At 43.1% G+C, this 11,716-nt stretch overlaps 1 protein-coding gene across 2 annotated transcripts in view; it reads right to left on the bottom strand.

Annotated features, from left to right (window-relative positions):
* ARNT2 (aryl hydrocarbon receptor nuclear translocator 2) overlaps positions 1–7,791 on the bottom strand; it is a 95,991-nt gene extending 88,200 nt beyond the window's left edge. For both annotated transcript variants that reach the window (XM_021537594.3, XM_021537591.3), the window contains exon 1: positions 7,660–7,791. In XM_021537594.3, the coding sequence (XP_021393269.1) occupies positions 7,660–7,690 (31 nt within the window). In that variant the 5' untranslated portion in view covers positions 7,691–7,791. The remainder of the gene's footprint in view (positions 1–7,659) is intronic.
* Between the last annotated feature and the right edge of the window lie 3,925 nt (positions 7,792–11,716).

Genomic DNA, 11,716 nt, shown 5'->3' on the forward strand with positions numbered 1-11,716 from the left:
TGTCCATGGAAAGATGAAACATGATGCAGAGGGCAGTGACACACAGTAGCTAGTGCCTTTTAATAGCTAATTTTATGGCTATAATCCACTTCCCACAGCTACTGTTACACTCAGCACCTCATTTCAGGGGCTGACTGCTGCCATGTGTGAGGGTCACTGTGTGCTGGGCTGATTAACCACTTTACACGTGGCAGAAGCTCAGCAAATTAAAATACCAGCCTTGTAATCATAGGTTGGTCACAGTTAACTTGCCACATAACTTTAGCAGCCTGGTCCTCTTCAGGACACTGCTGGATGACTTGCAGACATACCAGACACAGCCTGTTTTTACTTATTGCAATAGTATGTGGAGACTGGGGATTTACTCTGCAAAGTAGAGTCCAGAAAACAGGAGACAACCTCTGTTCTCAAAATAATTTAACAGAAAATTGAATAAAATCTGAGACCACTGCAGAAGTTATTTTAACTCTTCTTGCATTCAAAATAATTTGTTCTATCACAAGCTCTAAAAGGATTTCCAGTTTAGTTAGAATTTTCCATCCAGATATTACAAGCAATAGAGTTTTAAAATATATGCATTTCAAGGGCATTTAACAGCACCCAAATGGCCATATAGCTTCACTAATAGAAACAGCCAGCAGTAACAAGTTCTTAAAACTACCTACTTGCATGGAACTGTGTTCTGGTTTAGTACTGGGAAAGTATTAGAGATCATTTTTCAAAATCAGGCCTGCAGCTTCTTCAGACACACAGGTTCCTTTGCTTTTACCTCTGAGGAATACAAAATATGCAGTGTTTTTGTTCTTTGCAGCTCAGTGATTTACTGGCATGCCTCTTCCCATAAAATATTTGCATATATCTGAGAGTCAAACTGTTCTGATACATTCTGTATGTGCCAGGAAGTGAACGCTTCACTTCAGTGTAACTGAACATTTAAAGAACGACAGGCACCAGGACAAATGGCAGCATAATTAACATACCAATGAAGAGCCAGTTGTTAATTACTATCCATTTTAGGCATTTTGTATGAGCAACTTACCTGAAAAGCCTTTCCATCTGCATGCTGGCAAAACCAGTAATTAAACAATTCAACACCCCTTTTGCTTGATTAGAGAAAAAATTACAATTATTTTATATTATTCTACTTGTCATATGCAGTTGACATTTAGATGAGAAAAACCTGCAGCAGCCCAGATCTAAGCATTTGAAATTAATACTATGAGCTGTCCTTGAACAAAACAACACCCATCCAGGGCAGATGTAACTAATAGAAGCTCCTAATTTGACACAGCTGATTACACCTCCCAGTACCTGCTGGGCTGCAGGGAGGCAGCACAGGAAAAGTGCCACTTTTCTCTAAGGGGGACTTCAGATGCTCCCTACAGAACAAATCTGAATTCATAAGCTGTTGAAAGACTTGGGAGTAGCACCAGCACAATGCCAGGATTCATTTACATTTCAACAACACTGAGAAGTCAATACAAAGCTCAGCACAGAGAATATACAGGAGTTACAGGAGTTGTGAGAAAGGTAGAGACACCTGAGTGTGAAAATCAGGATTGAAAACCACAGGACAGAAATACCAAAGATAAGCAAAATGGAAACAAATGCTCACAAAAAAAAGAGAGAGGAAGCAGAAAGTTTAGAAACATTCATCAAAATGTTGAGCACCCAAAAGAAAGGATTTCTCTTTCTCCTTGTGCAGATGGCTTCGCTCAAGGAAGACCAGCATGCTTTGGGTACAAAAAAAAAAGGAAATTACATCTATCTTGAAACCAGCTTTTAATTCATTATGCATCGCATGACTACGGTCACTAATCCATGCCAACAATAAAACTGAGATCCATTTGAAATTTTGACTATCCAAAATAAACTCTGAATCAGCTCTTGCTAAAAAATTGTCATTTTCCATTTCATCCTGCATTTTCAAACCATGTAATTTCTGCACATTAAAGGCCAGATCTTACCAAAATCCTGTAACATTTTGTGACAAAGTAGCTGTTCCCAGAACAGACAGAAAGTGCAAGGTCCATAGGGGTTTGTCCCATCTATTAATTTTCATGTGGATTTTTATTTGAAACAATGGAAGGCGATGACGGATTATCTTTCTGAAGTTTTTTCTTCGCATCTATCTTGCTTGGGTTATAATCAGAAGGCAAATAAAATGTACAAATGCAGCCTAAATAAAAATAATTTTTTTCTTTTCCTCCTTGACAGAATGATTGATACAGATGGGGTGACAGGAAATGCTTTAGAGCTGAACAAAGAAAACACTGTCAGCAAGAAGTAAACTGTACCAATGTTTTCTAGAGCAAGCACCCACCCACGATCTCTGGAATGTCACATTTTTGCCTGTGTTGTCCAGCAAATGTAATGTTTTGCAAGAAATATGTTGCAGAATGGTGAAGGAGCACCTCTGACTTTGCTGATTTCTCTCGCACATAACCTTTACTGAGCACAGCCCTACAGCCAGAGAGGCAGCTGGGGTTGGTACCTGCACACATCTCTGCTCTGCCCAGAGCTGGCCAGACAGAACAGCTCATCCTGAGCTGATTCATCCCTCTCTAAACACTGCTGGCCAGCCAAAGACACTTTGCTATTGACTGGAAAATCTGCCAGAGATCGACACCAAGAGCAGCGATCTAAATTCCCTTCTCTTAAACTCAAGACCCCTCTTTCTCTTTTCTACTGCAAATTTTAATAACACTGTAATTTCTGCAGGTAGCACTGAATTAACACATTTTCCATTCTTGCTTGTCAGTTATGAAGCAGTAAGCCCCCCAAAATTACTCTGAGCGACACACATATCTGATCTTCACAACCATTTAAGCATAATCTCTGAATACATCTTCATAATGACAGCCCCATTTCTGTCCTCTTAATAACAATAATCACTACATCAACAGGGTTATTTTGCCTTGACTATTTTGAAAAGGCTATTTTTTTTCTTTTCTACCTAATCTCTATTGCAATTTTCCTTACTGCTAAGAAATATCAGCAACACCATATGGTATTACAGAAACCAGCAATATCTCTTTTGTTTTGCATTTTTATTAAGAGGAATGGGGAAACATTATTCTGTTGAAAAAAAAAAATTTGGAACTAACCACAAGCTACATAAGCAAATTTTAAATAACTATTTTTTGATAGAAGAGATGAAATCTTTTGTATGCCCTATACCTACATAATAGAAATATAAAAATAATGGCAGTTCAATGCCAGTTACTGTTCAGTACACACTCCTGAAGGACAAAACATTATCTGAGAACAATTCAAGAGGCACTGGCATCTCATACCACAGTTTGACTGAATTAAGGACCAATTCTCCAGTACAAGAGCCATGAAAACACAAGAAGAAAAAGATCTGCAATGTAAACCTCCCATTAGCTAATGAGTATTCTAATTTTGAAACCCTTTTTTTTTAACTTTATCCTAGAATGATGACTACTTTTTTGCATACCAGAAACATCAGAGCTCATTATAACCTCCATCACTACAACACTCCATTTACTCCCCAGGATGCTGTTAAATTGATTTTTTAGTTTACTGAATAGTCTGTGTTGTAATGAAGGGCAGAGAAGCAGCAGTAATAAAACACAACTTTTGGGCTTTGAGTTGAATGATTTTGAAATCTAAAGCACTGAAGTAGATTCTTTTTTTAAATCATCAATTTCAAAGCTGTTTGAAATCTAAAGAAAAGAATGGCCACATTGTCAGAAAGCCAGTTCCTTTTGGGAATATGAACTGGGCAGCATCAAAACAATTCTTCCACAGCACTTAGTAACTTCAGCCCAAATGTAGGACTGGGTAACAAATTATTTGGTTGTTAGAATATCTAGTTCAAATAGAAGAGTGATTTCTCTCCACTTAACTCCCAAGTCAAACAAACACATAAAAACCAAAACTACCCCCCAGAACCCAATTTAGCACTTAGCTAAATCAAGAGCCTAAATGCAGGGCTTACAAGTCTTAGAAAATTTACTGTTAACTCATTACAAACTGAAAGAAAGTAAAGACAGCTTATTTAATAATATTTAAGTTAAAAGGCCAATTTTTTTATATTTTAGATTAGCCATGGGCTGAAAGTACCCCTCATGAGCTGCTGTGGTTGCAGCAGTAATGCCCTAAGCCCCAGCAACTCCCTTCTCTCATATCACAACATCTCTCTCTACACATTTCTAGCAGATGCCGTTTGGAAAACATATTCTCCATACCTTCATATCTGGGGCTCTCTGCTTTTCTAAGCAGAGAGGTGCATTAAGGATTACATTAACAACTGAGTTACTTTTTTTTTTCCAATTAAATATAAAAATACAACCCTAAGGATTCATAAAATCATAAAACATCACCAAAAATGCATCCTGTGGAATCTTCCCTCTAAATTAACTCTAGATAAACTGCAAAATCTCATTATTTCTCTTGACTTTCAAGTTCATGGCATTCTGGCAATACATCTGTGTGTACTACCTTCCATTCAGGGGTACCTCAGTGGGAAGAACTGAAAGGATGCATTCATCACCTGACCACAGCAGAAAGTTGCTACTCACTCATCAGAGTGAGCCAGACTGGAACTCATCACCCAAAATCAGCTGATGTCTCAGGAAGAAAAACTCCTAAACTCATGAAGAATTTTATGTTTCATCCCATCCTGGCTAATACAAGAATCACCACTTTATGTATCACACTCAAGTGAAGTAAAATCTGATCCCAAAGAAGCAATAGTTACGGACAAAGTTTGCATTCCAAAAATAACACCTTTAAAACAGACATGGCACTAAGTTACTTTGCTGCAAGCAGTAATATACAAAATGCTTGTAACACCTCCACAGCTTTTTTGTTCTTAAATCCCATTTAATATGCCAATCTTATTTCAGGAGGAAATAAATTAACTGTGATGCTTTGTGCCAATGCAGATGAGCTTCCCACACACCTGTATTGTTTCGCACTTCAGTTTGTCACCCAGGGTACGAGAAACCAACCCAGCGCTCCCAGCCAGACCCGTTCCGAGGCTGAGCGTGCAGCAAGAGGAAGCAGCTTACCCCACACAGCCCCTCAGCTGTGTCAGGGTGATGCCCAGCTATGCATCTTCACCAAAAAGAACCATCAGCGTGCATCTAACACAGCCCAGGAAGCCCAAGAGCCCTTAATGACACTGCAGTTCCCGTGAGCCTCAGGTGGGAAAGGATGCAAGCTGCTCTCACTTCTATGAGCTTCCCTAGCTGAAACTCTCCATTAAAAAAAAGATCAGTGGGAAAAAGGATAAATCTGCATCTAACACAAGACAGAAGATGCTGCCACAGAGCACTGCATGGGTCTGCAGCAGGAGATCCCAAACTGAAAGACTTTCACTTGGTTAGAGAACACCCAGTTTTTCTCTCTCTGCTAATCCCCATTCCACTATCTAGAATATGACTAAAACCACACGTATTTGTATTGTGGTAGCTGCAAGTTAATGTCCTGCCTAAATTACCAACTGTTATTAGAACCCCAGACAATTGCTTAATAAAAATTTAATCATATTGTAATTTCTAATCATCATTAAAGATGCTTAACAAGTTAATCCTTTATTGTGCTCCCCTAACATTGCAGATCAGAAAGTCAACTGGCACAAGGTGGCACAACTTCACTAATACTAATGGGGCTACTTTCATCTTTCTCCAGCTGAGGATCTGTCCCCAACAGAAAACAACAGGATTAAAATCATTTCACTACAGATTTTGACTGTTTCTCTGCATTGCTTTGCAGTTACTTATTTTAAAAAAAGAACAGTGACAATTATTTTAAAAAGCCACAATCCAAGTCCAGATATTTCACACAGTTTTAACTTCTGCTGTCCATAGTAGAGCAAAGGCAGCACCATGCTACACATCAAGGATCTCCTTTCCTCACAGCTCCCCACTCTGACTTTGCCCTGTGTCTGACAACAACACTTGTCATGCACAGAAAACGTGGGAGGATCATTACCAGGCAGCAAGTTTGTCTTTCAGCTCAGATCCGCTCCAGCCGCCCAGACAGGAGCAGAATGATGCTCTGTAACCTCAGCCTTGTGGAAGGGATCTTGGTTCACTTCAGGAAACCAACACCTTTCCTTATCCTTCCCACGGACCAGGAATCTGTGCTTCAGAGAGTTTGAGGACCACACTGCAAGTCAAATTTGATGTGCACAGAGATGCACACAGGCAACACACCTGGCCCTTCTTTCCTCCTTTCTTTATGTTCCCTCAACAACCCCATTACAATCCCTCAATTCACTCAGTGGTCACAGAACAATGGTGAAGCCCTACTCAGTCAGGAGCAGTCCATGCATGCCGTACCCCTCCTGCAACCACATCTTTCTGTGGGTTCAGCCACAGGCAGGTGGGTACAGAAGGTGGAAAAGGCTGGTGCCAAAGGGGCACCGGGCTCTGCTGTAACTCGGCAGTTTCAGCACTGACCTCTAAGCGGACAGGGATGCTCCTCCAGTGTGCAGCTTGGAGAGCAGACAGAAGGGCAAGCCAAACCCAAGTCAAAAAATGCTGTTTGTATCCTCCTCTGTCTGCAAAACTTATTTCACTGAGTGCACTCAGTAAAACTCTCTGTTATGATGCCCAACATGATACCCTGGAAGCTAAACGGTATTAATTTCATAACCTCCCCTTAAATATTAATTTTCATTTAATATGTAGAATTCGGATATTAAAACCTACTCTGACTGACAAATATCAGTTTCTGCTTAGTGTATTGGCGCGTACTGAACCAAATTCATTGTTTATATCATAATATTTACTTTCAGCATGACAATTATACCAACTACAGCAGGATTTAATCTAATGAACAAGCTTTAAACATTAGTTGGCATTCACTCAAGAAAGCCTTTAATTGTCAGAACTCAACCTGACTCTACAAAAAAATAACACAATGCGAGCACATATTAAAACAAGTAAAAGTGAAATTGACCTCTAATAGTAATATTCTTCCTAAGTACTGAGCCCACTGCAAGATCTGTCATCCCAAATATTTTTAATGTTAGATACTTGTTGATCCACACCACGTTAACCCAAGTACATCTCCAAAATACTACTCTGGCCTTTCATCCAAACTCACTTTATTCCATCACGCACTGAATAAAAGAGGTGTTACAGACACATAACAAAACGTCGGGGGAATACCTTCCCTCGCGAAAAAAAAAATTAAATGGGAAAACGCTTGTCAGTTTATTTTGTCAATAACTCTAGTAGTAACAGCAAGTATTTACTGCATCCTTTGGAAAGAAAACAAACACAGGGCACGCGCCGAGGTGCCCTTGGTCAGTTTCAGCACCGTTTTGACTTGACGAGCCGACAATAAAGCTGGGCATCGCAGAGGCAGGGAGAGCCAACGCTCCTGCTCGTCCCCAGGGCGGGCACGGCTCCGCAGGTGCCGCGCCGCCCGCGGCTGCTTGTGCACAACTCTTCATTCCTGCAGGGCTGCGCCGGCAGCCGGGCCGGCGCGTCCCGAGGAACCCCCTCGGGCTCCCGGCTCGCTGGCCCGGCTCTGCCGGCCCGGGGCCCCGCGGGGGCGGCGGCAGCGGCGGCGGGACCGCCCCGGGGCTGCGGGGCCCGCGCCGGGCCGGCGGGGGCAGCCGGCGGCGGGGGCGTGATGTGCGGCGGGGCCACTTGGGGCGAGACGGCAGCTACTCACCGGGAGGGTTTACCGCCGCCGGCGTTGCCATCTTGTCTCTGAGAAGAATTAAGACAAATGCAAGAGGGGCGGAGGGATGCTCGGAGCAGCCCGGGGGAAGCGCGGGAGGGGCGGGCAGCCGGCGCCAGGGCGGGCGGGCCGGGCGGCGCGGGGGCGGCGGCTGCTCCCGCCCCGGGACCGGCGGCGCTGCCCGCTGCGTGCGGGGCGGCCCAAGATGTCCGATGGCCCCGCGCCGCCTCTGCTCATGCGCCGCGCTCAGTGAGCATGTGCCGGGCGGCCGCACATGTGCGCTGGGCCCGCGGCCGCCGCTGCCCGGCCGGGACCCCCCGCCAGAACCGGCGGGAGCCGGCCCCCACACGGCCCCGGACCGGCCGCCGCCCTCGGGGCTCGAACCCGCGGCCCCGCGGCGCGAACTTCCCTGAGCCAGGGGCGGGCAGCGCAGCCCGCGGGCGGGAGGGGCGCGGGGCGTGCGGGGTGCGGCCCAGCGGCCCCAAAAACACGGGAACGGGGCGCTGGCCTCCGGCCCTGAGCGGGAAGATGGGTGCCCTGTGTCACCCTGAAATTGAGGTTTGGGTGCTGTCCGTGACCTCCGGCACTGAGCGGGAAAGATGGACTGCTCTGTGTCACCCTGAAATTGAGGGAGGACTTTGGGTGCTCTCCCTGACCTCCGGCACTGAGCGGAAAGATGGGTGCTGTGTGTCACCCTTAAATTGAGGGAAGAGATTTGGGTGCTGTCCGTTACCTCCGTTCCTGAGCGGAAAGATGGGTGCTCTGTGTCACACTTAGATTGCAGGGGGAGGTTGGGGTGTTCTCCCTGACCTCCAGCACTGAGCAGGAAGATGGGTGCTTTGTGTCACCCTGAAATTGGGGGAAGAGGTTTGGGTGCTGTCCATGACCTCCAGCGCTGAGTGGGAAAGATGGGTGCTCTGTGTCACCCTTAAATTGAGGGAGGAGGTTGGGGTGCTTTCTATGACCTCCAGCACTGAGTGGGAAAGATGGGTGCTCTGTGTCACCCTTAAATTGCGGGTCTGCTGTCCATGCCCTCCTGAGCTTAAGGGGAAGATCGAGGTGCAGGTCAGCACCCCCAAAAGCTGAGCACACGCCAACAGCGCTGTAGGATGATGTTACCACCATCCATGTTGTCCCCAGATAATGACATCCCTTTCCCCCTGAGGTGATGAGGTTCTCTAGAAGGTAGAAGGGGGACAGAGTCCCTTGAGTTCCTGCTCATCAAGTGTACAAAAGTGTCCAGGAGTTCTGACATTCTGTGCCCCTCCAGGTGGAGTGTATGAATGGTACCATATTCCTCTAAAAACCTTGCTTTGGCTCACACTGCACTCACTTTCATGCTATGTAGTGCAACTGAACAACTGATCCTTTGCAACTCAGCTCACATTTCAAGGCTTTGCATTGCAAACACAAGGACAAAAATACACTTTCAATGAAATTGGAGATTCTTCTCATAATCTCATAACTCAAGTCTTCAAGGGGAAAAACCCCCACTATCCCAGAATTAAACTGCAAGACTTCTGAAAAGCCTCTGGTGTAATAACTGCAGCAATCATGTGTAATGTGTGTGAAATACTGGAAAAAAAAATAATGCATTTTGATGGCTTTGTCATCCCCCTGGAATGCTGCAAAAGCCTGTTAATCTTTAAATGCCTGCCCATGGCTGTGCTCAGTTGCCCTGAACAGCCCTGCAGAAGTTGATGGGAGCAGTCAAAATGAAAAGTTGCAAATCAATCCCTTGCTTTGCCAAATGAGTAACCTGAACCAGTTTATCCATTAAGATGTAAATTGGCAGAAAAGCAGGGAAAGCATGGAGGCTGTGTTTGTTGACTCATTTCCTGTAGAGGAGTTTAAGCAGAACCGCACTAAATGCTCCTGGTTATCTAGAAAGTTTACTTTATCTTTGATTTATTGTGCTTTTCCCTATCAGATGTGGAGCCATTTTTCCAAGCGTCTTACTGCTTTAGTGCCTGCTGATGCTGTAGAGTTTTGGATGCTCAGCAGGCAATCTTAATTCTTATCTCAAGGCATTTACCCTGCTAATACTAGACTGTTAATATCAGCAATTTTGTAAATGCAGCTTATTTCTGTTCAGATAAAACATTGTGATTTGATGAAATCTTGGTTATAGTTTTTCTTTTGTAGTTTTGCCTTTTATGAGGAAGGCAAAATTTGGAGTGTCTTACCCTGCTGCAGAGTCATAGCTCAATTCCTTCACGTTTCTGCAAAGTCTGGTGTTCAGATTGCACAGGTAATGCTGGTCATGAAAGCTTTTCCATGAGCCTCCATTATGTCAGGTAACATATGTGCATAAAGGTTAAAAGGTCAAGTTCCTAATACTCTAATGATAGTAAAAAACCTTATAAAGCCAGAATTTATAGCATTAGGCACTTCTGAAGTGTCCTCTGAAGACCTTTACAAGTGTTCAGAGGTTAAACCTTATCTCTCTCTTACCAGAAATGCACTAATATTTCTTATTTCGTTCCTATTTTAGAGATAAGGAAGCCACCCTAAAAAAGCTGGAGAGATGTGACAGTGCACTGTTGTAACTTTCAACAGACAGATGGAATAAGTCCTACAAAGACTGAATATAAACCAAGGAAACCACTCAACTGCCTGTGCTGTCCCCTTGCGTGATATCCTGTGAGATGTTAGATTAGCACAGAAAAAACACATTACAGGGTATTTGATACTGTACTCTGCCTAAATAAGATGTTGGGGCTTAGAATGGAACAGGTTCTGTCAAATCTTCTGTGATTCAGACATAATTATGCAAAATAAAACCGCTTTTCTTTTTTTGTTTGGTGTGAGCTTTGTTGACACACTCTATTCAGTTTCACATGCAATTCTTTGTTCACTTAAATAGATTGAGAAATTAATTGATTTTCTCTCCTCCCCATCTTCTCTATCTTAATAGCCAGTATTAGCAGAGTCCTTCAGAATCCCTGAACAATCCATAAATGAATGGAATTATTCTCTGTTTATCTGTAGTTCACTACTTCCTTGCTGTCCTGAGCCTTTCCAGATCCACGGGGAGATCCATAACACTGGCAACTGCTGCTCGTAAAATTGTGTTCTAGTTATGGTGGAAATGCACACTCTGTATTTTACTTGCACTGTAATTTAAGGAGCATGTACACAGCAAAGCAGGAAATCAATTCAGTTACAGAATGAATTCATGTTTTGTTAAGTTCATGCTGAGCTATGTACCTTGAAAGCCTAAATCCCGTGGAATGGGGCTCCTCACAACAAAAACAGGGACAGGGCTGGACTCTACCCTGGCACTTGCAGAGAGATTAAGCAGGGCTGTATCAATATCAAGCACAAAATATTATGGATATACAAGATAGCAACATGCGAACTTTTCTCTGCTCCTGTGTCACAATAGGGGCTGCGTCACCATTTTACTACAATTACAAACAAGTGTTGACATCATGTGTAGCAACAGGAAAATAAATTAAGAAAAGTGATTTTTATCTCAATTTTGTTTTTATGTACCATAGAATGTCTGTTAGGTGTCTTTTACAATGATTGTTTCCAATTTAAGGGGCTGTTACCACTGAGAGCAATGCTCAGCATACATGTGTATTCTGTTTCTTGGCTGGAGAGGCAGAAATAGATCAGCTGAGCACTGCAGCACACAGAAACTGCTCCCCATTAACACCTTTCCTTGGAAAACTCAGCACTGCTCTGCTAGTTGGAGAAAACTGGACTTCGTACCTTTCTATATGTTCATCCCATGACGTAAACTAGTAATTTCTAAATGATTTTATTTCTTTTAAATAGAGGAAAAGTAGGGGTTTTATTGTTATTTCCTTTGAAAAACTGAAATCTTTCCAAGATGGATGTGAATGAGTAAAAGTCAGAAATAAAAATCACAAATGGAAAAGGAAACAAATTGAAGCAAATTACATTATATATTCAGTGTCAGAAATCAACAAAAAAGATATTTGGTGTTTTTTACCAATTTATGAATAGTCCACTTTAATAACAGTGCTGCAAAACAAGTTCTGAAACTGTGAACTTACAGTTACCTAGCAGAATTTTC

The sequence above is a fragment of the Lonchura striata genome, chromosome 11 (assembly GCF_046129695.1).
Source record: "Lonchura striata isolate bLonStr1 chromosome 11, bLonStr1.mat, whole genome shotgun sequence".
Classification (NCBI taxonomy): domain Eukaryota; kingdom Metazoa; phylum Chordata; class Aves; order Passeriformes; family Estrildidae; genus Lonchura; species Lonchura striata.